The sequence below is a fragment of the Lonchura striata genome, chromosome Z, assembly GCF_046129695.1.
Source record: "Lonchura striata isolate bLonStr1 chromosome Z, bLonStr1.mat, whole genome shotgun sequence".
NCBI classification, from domain to species: domain Eukaryota; kingdom Metazoa; phylum Chordata; class Aves; order Passeriformes; family Estrildidae; genus Lonchura; species Lonchura striata.
In genome coordinates, this window is record NC_134642.1 from 40,348,046 (window position 1) to 40,367,289 (window position 19,244).

The 19,244-nt window shown below is 57.8% G+C and overlaps 1 protein-coding gene across 3 annotated transcripts; it reads right to left on the reverse strand.

Annotated features, from left to right (window-relative positions):
• Positions 1 to 2,002: 2,002 nt before the first annotated feature.
• Positions 2,003 to 12,396, reverse strand: PHF24 (PHD finger protein 24). 3 transcript variants are annotated; one of them, XM_021554595.3, is made up of 8 exons: positions 11,986 to 12,396; positions 6,692 to 7,064; positions 5,406 to 5,591; positions 4,882 to 4,960; positions 4,574 to 4,776; positions 4,127 to 4,293; positions 3,806 to 3,907; positions 2,003 to 3,698 (listed from the first exon to the last, which is right to left on the reverse strand). In XM_021554595.3, exons 2-8 carry the CDS (start codon positions 7,058 to 7,060, stop codon positions 3,605 to 3,607), a joined length of 1,200 nt encoding a protein of 399 aa, XP_021410270.1. In that variant the 5' UTR covers positions 7,061 to 7,064; positions 11,986 to 12,396; the 3' UTR covers positions 2,003 to 3,604. The 3 variants fall into 3 exon arrangements, with proteins under 3 accessions (XP_021410270.1, XP_021410269.1, XP_021410268.1); XM_021554594.3 differs by having other exon boundaries at positions 2,003 to 3,701; XM_021554593.3 differs by having other exon boundaries at positions 2,003 to 3,704.
• Between the last annotated feature and the right edge of the window lie 6,848 nt (positions 12,397 to 19,244).

Below are 19,244 nucleotides of genomic sequence, written 5' to 3' on the forward strand. Positions count from 1 at the left end.
AGGGTGATGCTGGACTGGAGTCTTGGGGCTGGGAGCCCCCAGTGGGGAACACAGTATCCACTGCATGGCACTTGGTGGTGGGTGACACATGTGGGACCACAGGCATGTGAGCTGCACATTGTAACTTCAGCAAAGCTTGGGAGGGTTGGGCTGGACAGCTGGTTCTTGCCCCAGCCTTAAATCCCACATGAACATTCTGATCCTTTGGTTTAGGGCCTGAGATCACCATGGGGATGTTTGCATTGCTGTTAAGGGAAAGGTTTGCAACAGCATTCAGTTTGCATCAGCATCCAGAGAGATCTGGAGAGAGGTTTGAAACCAGTGTGAGGTGAGCAGATTGCACAGGTGTCCAGAGAGAGCTTTGTGCCAGTTTTTGGGTGTTTGGGAGGTTTGGTACCAAATGCAGCAGAAGGTATCCTCCAGTATTTGGAGAAGGCTTGCTCCAGCATTAAGGAGCATGGTCTGTAGGCAATAGAGGCTTTCCTGGGACAGTGTCTCAGAGGTCAGCAGTCTTGAAGGACCAGGTGACATCAAAGAGGAACCACAGCAACACCTTATCCATTCCCCTACCACATCCTCCCACTTCTGCCCACACCTCGATGCTGCTTCTGTGGAGACATGGCTGGGGCACACTCTGCTACATGGTGGTCACTCACTGGGGATCTGTAGCTGTGACAGAGCTGTGAAGCTGGTGCTGCAGTGGTGACAGCACAGCCCTGCAGGACAAGGGCACCATGGCTACCTGTGGCCCTTGTTATCCAGCTTCCTGGGGACATGAGCCAGCTATGTGTCCTGGCAGGGGTGCCAGCCTGCTGCAGGGAGTGAAAGGGTAGGATGGGGCTGGGAGAGCTGTTGTGTGTTCTTCCCCAGGTGAAGAACTTTGGGAAGCTGTCAGTGGGTGCCCCACTCCCAGGTTTCTCAAGCCTGTGCTCTGTGCTTGGTTGTTCATCTCCAGCAGACGGAGCAATAACAGTGATTTAACACCCTCTCGCCACGTGAGGGCTTGCTTCCCTGGGCTTCCCTCCACTGGCAGAGCACGCGTCATCACCAATCCGTGACATCCCACCACCAGGCACAAAACCCACCGTCAGGTCCCCCTTCCTGCAGATGTCCATCCTCTTCCCCTGGGTGATGAGTGTGTCTCCCAGGTGACACAGACAATTTTAAGGCTTATCTGGCTCTCAGAGCCTGAAATGCTTGCTGGTTTTTCTCTGTCGATAAGCTGGACATCCCTGCTGTGGTTTGTATGCAGTGATATCCTACTGTGACTGTGGGAGTGAGCTCAGATATCCAAGTCAAGCTTTTCGCAGCAAGCTCTGTGACCTCACAGACTGAACTGTTGCTGTCAAGGCAGCATACTCCTCCTAATTCCCTCCCAGATTCTCTTTTCAAATCCCATTCCCCTCCCAGCTGCATCATGGGCACTGGGCAAGGAAAGTCCCCTGCAGGGTGGTGAGTCCCCAGTACAGGGAGTCTGGTTCCCAGAGGCCATGTGCTGCCAGCAAGAGCTGCAGCCTTTCCTGGGAGCTCTGTGGATGTGATTAGCTGGAGCATTCCAGCCATGGCAGCTACTCTCCTGGGGAACCTTAGTGTCTCTGCGGGGTTATTTTGCTGCAGACAGCCTGTTCCCAGCATCCAGCTGTCTCCACGCTCAGTGCTCTGTTCTCATCATCCAGTGCCTCTGAAGGTGAGGAGCACACTCATCCCAGTGGAGGGCTGTCCCTTTCACTGCAGTGTTTGGGGTGGTTCCACAATCAGCCAGGCACTCTCCTTAAAGTCTCATTTCCTGGGGAGACAAGCAGCACAGAGTTTGCACACTCGGGCGCACACTCTGGCCGCCCCCTTGTCATGGCTGTGGCACACTCTGGTGACAGGAGGCCAAGCTTGCCTGATGGGACAGTGACCTGATCCTGGGGTGGGATTTTAAAAAATAGGAAATTGTGGGTGCCCAGAAATGCCCGCAGAGAAGCCAGAAGCCCTGTAAGCACACCAGAACAGAGGCTAGCTGGACACAGCTGTTTAATGAATGTATCTCAGTATGGATAGGGAGTTGCAACCCACACACCCACGGCCGCCTCCTCGCCATGGCTCTGGCCACATCTCAGACCTGGTATCCGAAATATCCCCATTGGCGCTCTGGCCACATCTCGGACCTGGCATCCAAAATATCCCCATTGGCCTGGCATGCCAGGGTGGTAGAGGAAGATGTCGTGGCACCAGTGTGCCTCCTGGTCTTGCAGTGGGAGAGACCCTGGAGAGGGGAGCTGTGCCCTGGCTGGGGAAAGGGGACGGACTGGAATGATGCCCACAGAGCATCGGGGATGGAGGTGAGGGAGTGACCAGGTTGCTGCAAGTGCACCCCTGGCCTGTGTACATCCTGGGGACTCCTGGCTGAGCCACAGCACACCAGGCAGGGAGAGGCTGAGGGCACTGTGGGAAAGGGATTAGAGGGGCAGGAGCAGCTGCTGGGCCTGCTATGGGACCTGAGCGTCCCAACCCCTGGCATGTCTGGGGCAAGATTTCTGGGCTACCTACTCCTTCATCTGTGGGCTGAGTGCATCTATCTACCTTAGGGCTGCCAACAGGCTCAGTGAACACCCTATCCCTGCAGCTGACACCTGGAGGGGTTCTGGGCTCTGCCTCTCCTCCCACTAGCACTACTGCTCCCAGCGAGGCAAGGCTGCCCACTAGATGTGGTGGATAGAGAGCGAGACTGAACGGGGTTGGTGTGGGACTGGAATGGCAAGCAAATGAAGAGCATCCCTTGGAACCAGGGGTACAGGAGGGGATGAGGGATGCAGGGGAGTGCTGCCTGCAAAATCAGAGGTGTAGGGGGGGTCCCCCTACATCTGACTTTTCCCTCCTATCCTTCTGATACTTTCTGTTACCAGTGCTCCTTCCTACACCATCGCTGTTGGCATTAAATAGTTGGTTGCCAGCAGGGAAGGGTTGAGCCATGCCAGGAAACGGCCTCTTCCAGCCATGAGCTGTGCATGCAAGAATGGACCTACTGGGCTCCAACCCCTATTGAAGTAGGGCAGGGATGTGAAAGACCCCAAAGGGAGTCAGCCACATCCCCCAAAGGTCCACCATGCTGATGAGCTGAGACACTGCTTGCCACACACCTGTGGGTGCTGCCTGTGGCATGCAGAGGCTCAGCTGTGCTGCCCCATGATACTGTGGGAGGCTGGGGACACACGGGTGCTCTGGGTTCTGCTGTCACCCCACAGGTCCCTGGGTTCTGTGGGGATGGGGATCATGGGGGCAGCATGTTCCCTGCCCCTTGTGCCCCATGGTGACCCTGGGCACGGGACCCTTGCCCGCCATGGTCCCTGCAGGTGGTGGGAAACAGTGGGGACACGCCCTGCCCTGCCCGGGGACACGCCCTGCCCCGCCCTGCTTCCCCCACCAATCAGAGACCCGAGAGCCGTCCCCACTCCCTCAGCCCAGAGCCCGGCGCCCATCCTTTCACAGCCAATCCAAGGGGCAGGCGGGGCACAAGCCAGCATGGCCGCTCCCCACCACTTGGCGCCTGGCAGTGCCTGCAGGGGAGGGCGGGGCAGGTCCCCATGGCGGGCACCGTGCCCTCGAGGCGCGGCCGGCGCTAGGCGAGGGGCTGCAGGTGCAGGGCTGCGCTGTTGGGGCGTGCGGCCAGGATGTAGGCAACGTTCTCCCGCAGGAATCCAGGCCAGTCGATGCTCCTGCCGGCAGATGTGGGCTCATTGGACATCCTGGCAACAGTGCTCCCCCAGGGTCTCCCCCAAAATGGGGGAGTCCACCATCTCCCTAACCATCCCTGCCTCACCTGGTCTCCTCCTGCTTTGTGGCTGGCAGGATCTTCTCCGGGCTCTTGCTGTTCCTGCTGCTGGCGGGGCTTCCCTCTGATATGGGCCCCACATGGCTGATGCTGTGGCAGGAAGGAAGATGCTCTTCATCCCGGCTCCTCCCACCCCAAATGGTGGTGGTGGGGGAAGAGGGTGCACAGGGCTGAGGGGCCATGGAGGGGGAGGTGGTGGGAAGCAGGGGCAACCCTTTGTGTTTGCTGAGCCTCTTTGGTATGTGTTGGGACTGTGCTGGGAGTCCCAGCTGGGATAACACCCCTACACCAGTGTGGGCATCCCCTCACCTGACATTGCAGGACAGCATCTCCTTTTGGTGCTTGCGGAACCAGGTGTGCCGGGCCTGGCGGCACTCACTCTCCGCGATGAAGCCATCATGGTCCTGGTCCAGGGCCAGGAAGGCTGTCCGTGCCCGCTCCCGCTCCTTGGCTGTCAGCAGCCGCAGAAGGGCATTCTGGGGGTCAGAGAAGTGAAGCTGGACCACTCATTCGGTGGGAACCTCCCTCTTTATATTCCCAGAGCTGTAAGGGTCTTCACCCTGAGTGCCATGGCCAGGAGTGCTGGCCATGGGAGTCAGCCCCAGGTGCCACAGCCAATGATGTCAGCTGTAGGAGCCACCTTTGGGTGCTGGACCCAGGTGCCACTGCCACAGCTGCTGACCATGGTAGCCAACCCTGTGTGCTGTGACCAGGTGTGACAGCCATGGGAGCAAGCCCTGGATGCCACAACTATACCTGCGGCCGTATTTTCTGCAGCAGCTGGATGGACTCGTGGGAGAGGAAGTCCTGCCACTCAATGTGCCCCTTCTTGTCGGGGTCCAGGGCGTTGAACTGCAGGGCTGCCTGCTCCTCCTGTGCCTCGGGCATGGTCCGCTCAAACTGCTGCTTGTGCACTTGGTGTTTGTAGTGCAGGAAGTCATCTAGGGTCAGGCAGCTCTCTGCAGGAGACAGATTGGCTGTGCTGTGCCCAAGAAGAAGTGGGGACCCACCTCCCCAGCTGTTTCCTGCAGCCATCTGGGACCTGACGCATGAAGGGTACACACCTGGAATGATCTTGCAGTTCCTCAGGGTCTCCATCAGGCTGTACATCTCTTCCTCTGTCAGCAACAGATTAAGGTTGTCCTGGAGTGGGGAGCAGAGAAGAGCTATGAGGCAAAGACATGGGGTGAGGGAGCACACCTCTTTATGGCAGCACCGGGATCCTTGAAGGTGAGTGGGGGAGGACACCTAGTGCTGTGTCACCCAAGGGTGCTGCAATGGGATGGCTCCATGCCCCTAGGCTTTGGCCATTCCAGCTCTGCTACAGCATCTCATGTGCCCACAGTGTCACATCCTGGACCAAGGTCCTGGGGAGCTGGCTGCAGGGATGGGGAGGTGGCAAAGGGCCGTTGTCCCCTGTGTCTGGTGACGCCGTCAGGCCAAGGTGGATGGTGGGAACTGGAGAGCAGCACATCCCCCATTGACACAGAGCAGGCTGTGAGGAGAGACCCTGCTCATGTCCATGTGGGGCATAGTTCCCTGGGGGGCACCCAGCAGCAGCCTGGTGTCCCCTAGCCCAGGCACTCACGCAGTAGTAACAGCTCCAGCCCGTCTCGGTGTGTGCCGTCTCTGTCACCTCCACGACGCTGTCCTTCTGCAGGTATCCCATGCGGCGCAGGCAGCCGTCATGGTACACCCGGTGGCAGATGCGGCAGGGGAAGAGGCTCTCGGCTGTCCACACCTCGCAGATCTCACACATCTCATCATTCAAGATCTGGGGAGGGAGGGATGGGCAGATGCTCAGCAGAGCAGTATGGGCAGGGGCTTGGCTTCTCGATCTCGGTGGTGCTTTGCAGGTGGGGGTGGATGTTGAGGGTCAGAGAGGATGGGAAGATGGGAATGTGTGGGGTTGTTGTAATGGACATGACGGGTCAAGTTAGAGGAGGGTGGGTGTGTTTGTGGGGATGAATGGTGGGTGGATGGGTCTGCCTATAGGGTTGGTGGGGCTGTGGAGTTGTAGGTTTTCTGCAGCGTGTTACATGTGGGTTGCTGCACTGTAGAGTTGTACATTGGGTGGTCTTTAAGGTTGTAAATGTTGATGGATAAGCTGTAAGGTTTTCTACACATTTCCATTTCCACTTCCAAAGAGATACTAACCTGGGTATATTATCTAGGTACCCTGGGTAATTTAGGCTCAGGATGTGGTTGGACACTGGAATAGGCCCCCCAGGGCAGTGGTCACAGCACCAAGCCTGGACAATGCTCTCAGGCACATGGTGTAATTCTTGGGGTGTCCTGTGCATAGCCAGGAGTTGGACTTCAATGATCTTTGTGGGTCGCTTCCAGCTCAAGATATTCCATGTCTGTATGGTGCTATATAAGGCTGTAGGTGGGCTGGGGTGTAGGCTTGTTGTGTGGGTGGCTGTATGGGTAAGGTTGTGGGTGTGGAGGGATGGGTTGTAGGATTGAGGGCATGGGTGGATAAACTGTTGGGTTGTAGATGGGCAGGGATGTAGGGCTGCAGGTATGGAGGGATGGCTTGAGTTGCAAGCTGGTTTACTGTAGGTGGACAAACATGTAGATCAAATTGTCCTTTCTTCCCCAGACCTGGAACTGCCTATGCCCAGCAGTGACTTCTGCTTTTCAAGACACCCCAGGGTGCCTCCAGGGCACATCTGAACAGTTGCAACCCCCTCCCAGTGTGTCACCTCCACCTGCCCATCCTGGCCACTGGCACCGTACCGCACTGAGCCACCTCTGTAGGGCTTTGCAAGACTGTCACTGGCTGGCAGACCCTCAGGTGTTTGTACAGCCCTGTGCACCTCCAGCCCTGTCCCCATCCCTCCCACTGTCTCTAAGGTTCCATCAGCTCACCTGCTCCCTCTGCTCCAGGCTGATGTCCGGGGATTCATCATCGTGGAGCTCCCTCTTGGGCCGGATGAAGGCTGGTGGTGTGAACCTGTTGGCCCGATCGAACTCCTCTGGCTCCACGCCCCGGCCATCCCGCAGCCGCTCCCAGGCTGCCTTGCTGGCACTGCTCTCCTCCGGCTGGGAAGGTCCTGCCAAGGCTTCCTCCTCTCCCTCTTGCACCTCCTGCTCCAGTGTCCCCTGGCGTGCAGTCCCCGCCTCCGCCCGACGCCGTGTCGATGGCTGCTCCCGCAGCCCATCCTTGAAGGCTGACACGGCCAAGCTGACCTTCTGCACCCTCTCCACTGTCTGCCTCCTGGACATCAGCACCCCCATGGCTCTGTGGTGGGAAGGAAGGTGCTATGTCCCTGACCCTCAAAAAGGTATCCTGGTGGTTTTCCCCCAGTTGCATGAGGGGCAGCTCAGGGCAGGGAGAAATGGGGTCTTTGTGAGAAATGGACATTGGGATCATGGTGGTGGCTGTGGGGAGATGGATTCCTGGCCATGGAGGGTCTGAGTGGGTGGGGGGAGTGGGACAGAAGTCAGAGAGATGAACTGGGGGTGCCTCCCCAACCCTTGCCCTATAGACTCCAGCTTAACAAGAAGCACATCCAGGCCTTTTCCATGCCAAATCAGTAAAACCCAGAGAGAATAGGACTAGCTGTAACCCTTCTCCTTATGTGCATCTCATTTCTGCCATGAAGACAGTCTCTGTGGCCAGTCAAGAGTGAAAGATGTCCTCCCTGCAGCTCTGCCCAGGACTAGGTCATGGCAGGTCTGGTGCTGACCCTTCAACTTCCTTAAATTCCTCTTCACTCAGCTGCCTCTTGCACTCACATGTTTGTGTGTGTGCTGCTGCTGTGATCATTGGGCACCCAAGGAGCCATGTGGGGAGGCTGGGCCAGCCGTAGGAGGAGTGTGAGGCTGCAGGAGGGAAGGGGAGCAATGTATGGGACAGGGGCCCATGGGTCCCAAGAAGGATGTTTAGCTTCAGTGCCAGGGGAAGATCACAAAGTGGGGAGGCCAACAGCAACAGCATTAACAAGTTGGACTCTCTCACTGGGTGTGAGCTGAAGCTGAGAAGCGGAATTTCTCCTCTGGAATTGTGGGGCACAGCATCACGCCACATAGGTCCAAGGGCTTCCCTTGTGCCATGCTGGGCTTGCAGTATGGAAGATGCTGCTCTGGGCAGTGGTAGAATCACCGTCTCTGGAAATGTTTAAAAACAGCATAGACATGGCACATACAGATGTGGTTTAACGGTGGCCTTGGCAGTGTTGGGTTAATGGTTGGAGTTGATGATCTTAGAGGTCTTTTCCAGCCTTAATTATTCTCTAATTCTATGCTGCAGTAAAGAGGCACTTCCAGCTGGTGCCCAGGGACTGGGACGTGAAGCAGGGAGATTGGAGCAGGAATCTCCAGCCCTGCCAGCTTTGGCAGGGGAGTCCCCAGGTAGCGGGATAATTAGCAGCACGCGTGCACGCCACCGGGATCTCACTGCCTGCGGGAGGACTCGACACCGCGGGCACTGCTGTGGCAGGGAGCCTGGTCAGGGTAATTACAGGTACCCCGCAGCAGCAGGGCCGAGCGGAGCGGAGCAGAGCATGCTGGCAGGCGGCAAACACCACTGCGTGCACACGCATGTGATTTCCCAGCCTCTCCCCACCACCATGGAACCATCTGCCTGCAGATTCCCACGCACTGAGCCGGGTGTGCAACACGTGTGGGCCCTGTCCTGTGCGTGGGGGTCCCAGCAGCGGGCGTGTGTGTGGGCTGGGGTATTTGCACCTGTTGGCCACAGTGCCTGGCTCGGAGCTGGTGCCTGGCATTCTTCAGCTCTCGGGGCTTTGCAAAGGTGGGAGCAGGGCAGAGCTGGAGGCACACGTCCAAACCACAGCAACAGCATCTCTGCGGCTGTGCCAGTGGGAAGGAAAACACCTGGGTGTTTCTACCTCCTCGCCGTGCCACCACCCTCTGCCTGGCTGGCTCAGGATCACATCTGCCGTGGTCAGGATCAGCTCTGCTGCTGGGCAGCATTGCAGCTCTGCCTGCGAGCGAGAGAGTCGGAGAAGTCACAGGGAAATCCCCCCAAGATCTGCCTTTGTAGGTTCCTGCACCACTGAGTGTTGACCAGATCCAGGCCTACTCCTGCCCAGGGTTTGGGTAGAAGTGGGGAGGAGAGGATCCAGAGGGCTAGGCTCACAGAGAAGAGTGAAAAGATTTGTGTGGCTCACAGTACGCCACTCCCCTTGGTACCCACACTGATGCTCCTCATCTCAGCATGCCAGCAGCTTCCCCCACAATGCTGCTGAGCCCTGGGTGCCCCAACCCTCGCCATCCTGCACTGGAGTGGGATAGCCTGGGCAAATAGAAGGGTGGCTGGTGAGTGGACTTGCTCTATCCCCCCCAAATCTGGTTCTCCTGTGTGTTCATAGTCACCCACCTGCACTGAACTGCTGCTGCAAGATCCCAGCCCACCTCCTTGTTTCCTGTCCTCCCCAAAGGCTACCCTGAGTGCCTTCTGCCACCGACTACTGTGTGTCTGGAGCCTGGACAGTGTCACTTCTATCATGACTTGTGTCTATTCTCAGCTCTGCTGATCCCCCTGCCCCTGTTAGTGCTGCACAGCCAGACCCTGCCTGCACATCCAGGGCTGAATGGCTTCACCTTGAACTCAGTCTCCAGACTCCACTGCCTTTCCACAGGCCTCATTGCTCCCCAGATACCCCAAACTTGCTCTGCACAGTCCAGACCCCTTTTTGCCCCTGCCCTATGCCCTACCTGACCAGGCTTTGTGGGGTGGGACTTAACCCTCACATAGAACCTGGGATGACTTGGAGTCCTGTCAGACTTCGGGAGTTCCCCTTCTCCTGGGGAGGGAGGACCAGGGGCAGTTTTGCCTCACAGCAGCCCAGAAACCTGAGCAGCCCCTGTGTCCCCACATGTCCTTGGGGGAAGGTGTCTCCAGTGCTATTTGTGTCCACCTCCTGAGGCAAAAAGAACCACCACCTGTCTCATCGTGACCTAAGAGGTGTGAGGGCCTCGACCTTGCTGCCAGGCTGCACCATGGGGCTATTTTTAGGTCGCCCCCACAGAGGAGCTAAATCTGGGCACAGGCAGGAGCTGCCTGCAAGCACCCGGCTCCACTGAGCCCTGCCAGCACCGGGGGCTGTCACAGTGTGTGGTGGGAATATTCCAAACCCCTTCCCTTCCCTTGCCCCCAGCCCCCTGCAGCCCTGCCCTGATCCTTGGGCAACACCCATTCCCCTCACTCTTCTCTTTTGGATTTGCTCCTTACTGCTTCATTCCTGCAGCAAAACACTGAACCGGAAAGCATTTCTTCCTCTTAGTACCCATGGACACATCTTTCCCAGCTTCGTGCTCCTCTCTGCATGGGGGAAACTGAAGCATGGAAGCAAGGCTGGTGCAGCTGGAGTGAGAATTAAGCCTGTGTTAGGTGCCAATGGGGAGAGAGCTGGTGGCTAGCACAGAGGCACCCCGGGAGAAGGAAACAGGGCAGAGCATCCAGATGCAAACAGAGCCAGTGGTCCCTGCATGGCTGCAAAATCTCTCTCGCATGGCAGAGCACACATGGTTTGTGCTGGGGTTATGGGGTGCCAGGTTAGTGGTGGGTGGTGGTGGCGGGTGACACACAGGAGGGTGTAGCGTGATGCAGCTGGGGCAGTGCGGTGGCCGGGAGTGCAGAACAGATGTGTCGGGGAGCAGCACGGGGGATGTGTTTGTTAGGACTGGATGTGTTGCAGGGTGGATGAGGTGTGAGAGGTGGATGTGTTTTGGGGTGAATGTGCTACGGCGTGGCTGGCAGTGCGGGGCAGGTGTTACGGCCCATGGAGGGTGTTGCAGAGGCTGTGGGCATGGGGTGGGTGGTGGCTTTGGGTGCAGGGATGTTGCAGTAGCTGTGGGAGTGGGGTGGTGTCTGTGGCAGCTGGAGGTGTGGGTTGAGTGCTTCTTGGAGGCTGTGGGTGCAGGGTGAGCTGTTGTGGTGTGCAGTGGTGGCCTGGGGAGATGGGGGTGTGGGGCTTCAGGGTCTGTAGGACTGACTGTTACCTGCCCCACAGTGTGTCCTCAGTGAAAGGCCCTCCCAGAAAATGAAGGATCTGTGGGTGCTTGGGATGGTGCACCCTTGAGCAGAGTCCACGGCACCCACTCTCAGGGGTGTGTGTGGAGCAGAACCCCCTCATGTGCCAGAGCAGGCTCCCCAATTGGGGCGGGGAAGGATGGCCCTGGTCCCCACAGGCTGCAAGGAGGGCAGGCCTCCTCTCTGCCCTCACCAGGCTACTGGATCTTTTGCCCTGGGGTGCTGTGCCTTACTTTGAGCAGCATTAGGGAACCTGGGGGCAGCGGGATGGGGTACCAACAGGGAAGGGAACCCTGGGATCTCAGAGCCCATGGCAGTCTGGTCCCAGGTCTTGGTCTGAAGGGCATGAAGCAGGGCTGAGAGGAGCTGCCATGAATCTACCATGACTCTTGCACAGGTCTGCACATCCTGCCAGTTGCTGCCTGCCTGGAGTGAGGGGGACAAGGCTGCGAAGGCAGCAGGCTCTGATTAGGGGACATTGCATTCCACCTCCTTGAGCTGGCTGCAGATGGCCACGGGGGTCTGGTAGCATCATCTTGTCCCCTCTCTTGGACAGATAGCACATGCCAGAACTGTGGCAGTGCTTACACTGGTGCTGTGAGATGATCTATTTGCCATGGGGCAGAGGGGTCCATGGCTGATGGTCCCTCCCACCCTCTGCAGGGCTGTGGGAGTCCAGTGGGGATACTGGGCAGGGTAGTGCTGTGTCCCAGTCCTGGGGACACCAAGCCAGTGGCTGTTCTCCCTGCTGGATCAGGTTGCCCATCCTGCTGCGCTATGACAGATTTTATAGGTGTGTCGCACTCTTTCAGCTCTCAGAGGGGGATGAAAATGCCGTGACAGCAGAGTCCCTTCCTCTGCAGCAGACACAGCTCTTGCCCAGCTCTGCGCTTCTCCTTCTCTTCTCCCTCCCCAGCGCCTCTCCCCAATACCCACATGAAAACCCCGATGCCAGGGCAGGACCCTCTCACCCCATCCTCCTCCCCACTCCCAGGCATCTCATCCCAGGAGCTCTAGTCCCTGGCACCACAATCCCGGGGGCAGTGGGGGAACCCACTGAAGGGTGACACAGTGTGTGGACAGCCCATGCTACGCACCCAGAAAAGCACCTACAATGTCAACACCCCCCCCCACCCCCCCACCCCCCCACCCCCCCACTTACCAGGATCAGGGTCGGTCTGGGAACACGAGCCCTAGACAGCAGTCCACACGTTGTCCATCACCGCTGCTTCTAGCCACGAGCCCCTCTCCGCCCGCGGGTGCTCACTGCATGCCGTGCCCCGTGTGCAAATCCCTGTCAGGGGATGGAGCGGCGAGGGTGGTACCCGGGAAGCCAGAGCCCTGCACTTGCTGCCGAAGGATGCAGGAGGCAGCGAGATGCTGGGAGCGGATGCCTGTGTCTAGCGCGCACACACGCGCGCGCACACACACACACACACACACACACACACACACACTCGCTCTCTCTCGCTCTCTCAGAGGAAGCAGGGAGCTTGTGACTGGGGCTGAGCAGATGCAGCCTGGTTTGCTGTCCCTGTACCAATTGCTGCCTGAGTCGTGTTAAAAAGCTCTCTGAGAAACGAAGATTTTTTTTAACTGGGCTGACGTTTGCTGGAAGATACCAATAAAAGCTTTCCCTGCATCTCCTTTGGCCCCCTGGGTTGAACCGCCTTTCTCAGAAAAAACCTAAAGGATTACAGTGGTGGGATTGCATCCAAGGATGAGCAAAGGTCTCATCTGGCCTCACTGTGGGGTCTTCCCCAGACCAGTGCCTCACTCACAGGCTACCTGCACCTGCACCTGCTTTAACCCAATGCCTGCTGGTCAGTGTTGCAGGCAGGCTGTCCTTCCCACACTATGGTGCAGCAGGGGCATGGTGGCTGCTGGCTATATGCAGCCCTGTGTGCCCAGTTCAATGCAAGTCCTGGGGTTTTTGTTCTTCTGGTCCCCAGGATTTGATATATTACCTGGGTGGACACAACATGGCTGCAGCAGGGCTGGGGGCTCACAGGGGGTTTGAAGGAGGTGATAGGGCAGGAGAGAGGATGCTGGTGGGGAGAAAAAGGCACAGTTCTAATGCAGCACCACTGAGGCACAGTATCTGGTCCACATGCATCCCCAGCTGCTCCACATCAGCTTGGTGGAGATGGTCGCTCAGCCCCCTTACACCTTACTGGAAGGAGGTGCCACTGGTGAGGGGCTGCACTTTCCCCTTCAGGAACAGAGGTCTACATGGGGATGATTTAGGGTGAAACAGACTCTGAGCTCTCCTAGGAGCAGTTTCCATCCAGGTTTGGGATACATGCTGATGGTGAGAGCAGAGGGGCCTGGGCAGTGGGGATGCTGCAGAGCTGCCCTCTCCTTGCCCAGGCTGGGTAGAGCAGGTGCTGTTCTGACTAGGACATAGGGAAGCTCTGCTCAGCTCCACTGCATGTTCCTGTTCCCAGGATACTGCCTGGGTGGAACCCCTCATCCCACCCTGGCATCCTAGCTCTGCCAGCCCCTGTGCCCTCCACTGGGCAGGTCTTATCAGGCTCCAGGTCTGCCAGCCCCACAGAACAGTGGGTATGTGGACAGCAGTGAGCAGCAGTGGAGAGGTAGGAATGTCACCTTTCCCATACAAAGAACATGGGGAGCATGGAGTACGAGTCCTGGGATTAAGAACCATTTGATGAATGAAACTTCCTGGCTTCTTGAAGATGGGCAGCACCATCCCTGTGGTCTTCTACACGCTGAAAAAACATGTGGTGGATGCAGCATACAACACCTCTGGAGTTGTCTGCATCCCCAGGAGCAGGGCAGCTCTGAGAGGACCAGGTTCCACATAGTCGTGCCACATGCTGGTGCCAGGATGGTTCTTGACTCTTGGCTGCTAATTCACACCCTGTGCCAGCCCTTCACAGACTTATGGGCATTGACACCAATCCCACAGTACCCATATCTTCATTACAGACCCTTCCCATGGCTTACCTGTGAGTAAGCTGAGACTATCTGCAGCTCATGTCACCTGCAAACAGATCCAGAGGCTGGGGAAGGCAACATCTGAGAGCTGTGCTGGGATCTGAGTCAGTTTGTGGCTCTCTTTCCCATGGCTGGGGATGCAGAGAGCCAGGCTGGAGACAGGATTTATGTATTTTCTGCTTGTGGCTGTCAGGTCCTGTCTTGCTTCACTCCGTCAGCTGCAGGAGCCTTAATGCAGCCTCTTGGGTGCCCTGCCCTGGCCCAAGGTGTCTCTCTGTGCTTCATCCTTCCTCAGGAATGCTTCCCTCTAGGGTGAATCACATTTTGCATTACTTGGCATGGGAGCATGGTGGAAAGGGGCTAGGATGGCCGTGGGGTGGAGAAAGTGGATGCCAGCTGTAAGGGAGGCCAGCAGGAAACATCTCACAGACAAACCTTGGCCCCAGAGGACTGGAGAGGAGTGTGTGGGCAGGCTGTAAAAGCTTTTAGTGTCTCTGCGGGGAGGGCAGTCCCGGGGCCGAGTGGAGTGATTCCTGGAAAAGCAGAGGCAAGGAGGAGCTCCAGCCTCGCTCCTGCTCTTGCTGCCAAAGGCCTTGGGGATGCTGCTGCAGGCAGGTGCACTGTCCCCCAGAATGAGAGCTACAGCCCAGATCCGCTTCTGCAAGGACCTCCTGTGCCAGATTAAGGATCGTCTCGCACACTTTGGAGAGGAGGAGGACGCAGTCCCCTGTCCTCCCCGAAAAGCCACAGCGTGGTTGGCTGCTCACTGGAGCGGGGCAACCGGCAGCAAGCTGGGAAGCTCCAGAGAGGGAGCCGGCAGCGCCGGTGTGCTGGAGGAGGGCTGCAGGGGCGGAGGTGAGAGCTGAGCTGCAGCGGGAATGTGCGTTTTCGTCAGCTCCTCTCCCCGCTCCCGAATCTCGCATGACGCCCGCGTGTAGGTCACTGGCTGCTGCGGCGGCGCGGCGTGTGGGCTCACCATCTGCGGCTGCCTCTGCGGGCGCCGGCCCCTCCGCCCGCCCGGGCCGGGCCCCAGCTGCCCCCGCCCGGGGGGACACGGCCGGGGGTCTGCCGGGATGGGGAGGGAGCGGCTCCCGAAGTTTTGGCAGGAACGGCAGCCCCGGCGCGCCTGCGCCAGCCGGCGTTCCTGCCAGTCAGCGGGGGGTGATGGAAAAGAGAACTTGTCAAAATAGCGAGATATCTTTTTTTCAGGAGATTGCAAGTTTGGCTGATGGAGATAATAGTGTTGATGCGCTGCAGGGAGGGTGAGGAGAGGCATCGACTCCCCTCATGGCAGCTGTTTCAGGAGGGAAGGATGATACCAAAATCAGCATGAAATTGGATAAAAACTGGCTGCCTGAAGGGCTGCCGTGTCAAGCTGCCGGCAGAGAATGGCAGAACATCGCCCATCACCTGAAATAAACGATGCAAGAGCAAACCTGTGAGCAAAGCAGACCATGCCTGGCTCCCTGCACAGCCCATGCCCCCCATATGTGTGGAGTCCGTGCAAGGAAAGGAGCTCAGGATCTAACCCATGGGGCTGGTCCCAGTTGCAGACATCATCCTGCTCTCCACTGGCAACCAAACAGGAAACCTCCTGGTGCTGGCTGCAGACAGCACCTCCCAGGGCCACCTGCTTATGGCTGTCCTTCATGTCCACTGACAGCTGTCCATCCCTGACCCTGGACATTCACACAGGCTCATTGATAGACCCATGGGACCCGGCAGCCCAGGCAGCCCCGCGGAGCCGGCATCGCCCTTGGCGCCTGGGAGACCTGGGTGTCCCTTGGGACCAGCAGGACCCTGCTCACCTGGGTATCCCGGTTTTCCCTCTAATCCCGGTAGGCCTCATTCCCCCTTGGTCCCTGGGCATCCCGGGTGGCCAGCAGGGCCCATCTTGCCTTAGGGCCCAGGCAGGCCATTCACGCCAGGCAAACCTTTCAGTCCATGAGGACCCATGCTCCCTGCTGGCCCCACTGGCCCCGGTTCTCCTGGCACACCAGCCGGACCTTTGTCTCCTTTAGGTCCTGGAAGGCCAGGAGGACCTTCAGGCCCTCTGTGTCCCTTTATGCCTCACACTCCTGGTCATCAGTCAGGGGCTGTGCAGGATGCTGATGGCTGTCCATCATGTTCTCACATCAAGGCCAGATCATCGACACTGCCTTTCACTCTGTACATTGATGAAGCTGTCCTCTGGTGGTGCCACACCCTGACAGGTCAGCCATCAATCCCAAAGCCTCCAGCTCCCTGCAGCTCAAATCAGAGGGAGGAGGGGAGCTGTAGCCCTGTGCTACCTACCCCAAAGGTTTAAACCATCTTCCCTTGGGGAGATGGACCTGGAGAATCCTAGGCTGCTCTGATATGTTCCCTCTCCCAATCCCGTCCCCACTAATGTCCCCCACTTGCCAGGCATGGGTGTGTGAGGCTGCAGTGCCATTGCCACTGCAAATTGGTGATGGGGTGGTGACTGCCCCATGGCTCCTGCTCCCTGCAATCATCCTGCTGTGTTTTTGGGGACAGGGATCATCCTGGCTTTTCTCCTCCTCAGTAGCCAGAATGCCCTAAGCAGGAGCTGCCAGATGGTGCCCAACATGGGTGCAGCCCCTCCTTTGGCCCCCATCAGCAGCCATGCAGTAGCAAACCCAAAGTAGGTTAAGACGCTGTGGATGCTGGCTGTGTGCCTCATGGCTGTGGCACTGAGCTTTTGTGCTCTAAGCTTATTCCTCCCATCCCAGAATGCAGAGTTCTTGCTGGACATCATTACTGAGCAGCCCTGTTTACACAGCAGGGTGCAAGGGCTGTTTTTGCCGTGCCTCCCCCCAGTCCCCCCAACAGCTTTTGTAGTACTCAAAAATCTCCCAACACAAAAATCTGGAGAAGGACCTGTCTGTTGTCAGTCACACAGGAATGGGGAGTTTGCAGTCAAGGTCTGTCTTGATTCACAGCAGAATTCCAGCTGTGGCATCGCCAGGCACCACTTTGTGTGTGTAGGAGGAATCCGTCCTTTGTCCAGCTGCAGATTTGATCTGAGATCCCACTCTAGCCTCCCAGAGCATGAGCACATTGTGCTTCTCAGGGTGTTTTTAGCTCCTTCCAGGGCCCTGACCTGGTACAGAGTTGAGTGGTGCTTCCTTCTCATCCTCATCTGTCTCTGCTGTCATTCCTACCTCACTGCCACATCTCCATATCTTTTGGGCTGAGCTGTAGCAGCCCCAGATCTGCTGGATGTGCATCTCTGAGCAGGCAATGCAGCCTCCTGGCTTCTCCAGCTGCTGGAAGGAGAAGATCCAGCTTAGATCCAGCTCATCGTCCTTTCACTTGTCCACTTCCAGAGCTGCATGCTACTCTCTGTTCCATGTTATAGTTCCTGCATTCACATTTTGGCTGTTCCCTTATCCTACAGGACAGGGCTCTGAGGAGCCTTGGAAAGACTGTGAGGTGTTCAGTACCCTGTTCCCTTTTGCAGTCATTTGACCACATTGCTCCTCCATAAGATGCCTTCATCCCCATGGTAAGGGAGAAAAGCTGATGGAGACAACTGTTCAGACCTGGAGAGAGAATAGAGAGAAAGGATGTGGTCTGACCATGTCTGAGTGTTAAAATGCCCCATGAAGAGCTGTGGGGAAGGTTCAGGGGTGAGGGAAACAGGGACATGAAGGAGGTGGGAGGAAGGCAGCAGGCCATCTTGCCCAAAGGACATACTCGAGGACTTGGATCTGCAGGAAGGTGCTCCCCAAGCTGGTGCGTATCCTGGGATACCCTTCCTTGGAGTAGCAGGTCCCTGCAGAGCAGCTGGGGCAGGGAGTCATGAGTCTTTTTATCCTGTTCCTGCAGCTGGAGGCTCGCCAAGTGTGGTCCTGATGAGACGAGGGTGTTCCTGCTGGACAGATAATAGCTGAGCAATTTAGAGCTCTCTAGTCTAGGAGTACTCTTGCAGACATCAGCTAAATGACCCTCTTCGCAGGACCACTCCAGCCAGCTCCCAGACAGTGGGCGTCCCTTCCAGCTAATCCCCTCTGCTCCACCTTAAGTCCCAGAATATTTGAGTCTGACTCCACGACTCTCTAGGGACCCTTCTTTCCTAAGCAGGGACATGAGTGGAGTCAAATAGTGGAGACTGGTGCAGGGACTTGTCCCCCAGGACACTGATGGGCTCTGGAAAGGAGGATGACCCCTGGGAATGGGGAGAAGGAGCAAGGCTATGTTGGTGGGGGGAGTGGTGGGTTTGGACTGTGGATGGGTGCAGAGTGTGGGTTTGGAACCCCACAGCACCTTGCAGGACATGCACTCAGCCCCACAGGAATGCCAGCCCTTTGTGCTGCCCAGCCGGCAGCCTGGCTGTCACCCTGCAGCATCAGACATCCCCACATCCTCCATCTCTGCCACAGGCCGGTGGAGCATCCTCACAGAGGAGCTTTTCAAGTGGAACGGAAGCGCCTAATGAAGGCCGACTTCATTAACCAGGGCTGTCACTGGGATGATTGCTGCCTTCCTGAGCCACTCTGTGAGCAATGAAGCTGTGGAGGAGAGGAGAGGAGAGGAGAGGAGAGGAGAGGAGAGGAGAGGAGAGGAGAGGAGAGGAGAGGAGAGGAGAGGAGAGGAGAGGAGAGGAGAGGAGAGGAGAGGAGAGGAGAGGAGAGGAGAGGAGAGGAGAGGAGAGGAGAGGAGAGGAGAGGGGAGGGGAGGGGAGGGGAGGGGAGGGGAGGGGAGGGGAGGGGAGGGGAGGGGAGGGGAGGGGAGGGGAGGGGAGGGGAGGGGAGGGGAGGGGAGGGGAGGGGAGGGGAGGGGAGGGGAGGGGAGGGGAGGGGAGGGGAGGGGAGGGGAGGGGAGGGGAGGGGAGGGGAGGGGAGGGGAGGGGAGAGGAGAGGAGAGGAGAGGAGAGGAGAGGAGAGGAGAGGAGAGGAGAGGAGAGGAGAGGAGAGGAGAGGAGAGGAGAGGAGAGGAGAGGAGAGGAGAGGAGAGGAGAGGAGAGGAGAGGAGAGGAGAGGAGAGGAGAGGAGAGGAGAGGAGAGGAGAGGAGATGAGTCAATCCAAATACCTCTTCCCTGCTGGCAAGGGCACCATGATATGTTTAGGGAACTGGGGACAACCAGGCAGCCCTCAGGGCTGGAGCCCATCTGGCTCCAGAGGAGAGTGGTTCTCCTTCTCTTTTCTTTCTCCTCTCACACAGGTCCTTTCCTAGCTTCTCCTCTCAGTTGAGAGTTGTGAGTGCTGGATCTGGCCATTGAATTCCCCTGGGGCACAGCTGGGTCCTGTTCTAACACACAGATAGGACCTGGTGTGACCTGCAGTGATCCCAACTTCTGGATGCTGCAATCTGGACAGGGGCATGGTGTTTGCAAGTGCTTCAGCAGGCTCCACATAGCTTTTGGCATCTCTATCAGCCCTGTCCCCATACTGCAGCATGCTACAGACTGGCTTCCTGAAAAAGCTTCCTCTCCAAGCCTGGAAAACCTTTGCCCA

Excerpts from the sequence above, each read along its gene's own strand:
- PHF24 (XM_021554593.3), bottom strand. The coding sequence starts at position 7,060 with ATGGGGGTGCTGATGTCCAGGAGGCAGACAGTGGAGAGGGTGCAGAAG. Across the intron at positions 4,777-4,881 it reads GAACTGCAAGATCATTCCAG|AGAGCTGCCTGACCCTAGAT; the intron begins GTGTGTACCCTT and ends TGTCTCCTGCAG. Across the intron at positions 4,294-4,573 it reads TGCAGAAAATACGGCCGCAG|AATGCCCTTCTGCGGCTGCT; the intron begins GTATAGTTGTGG and ends TCTGACCCCCAG.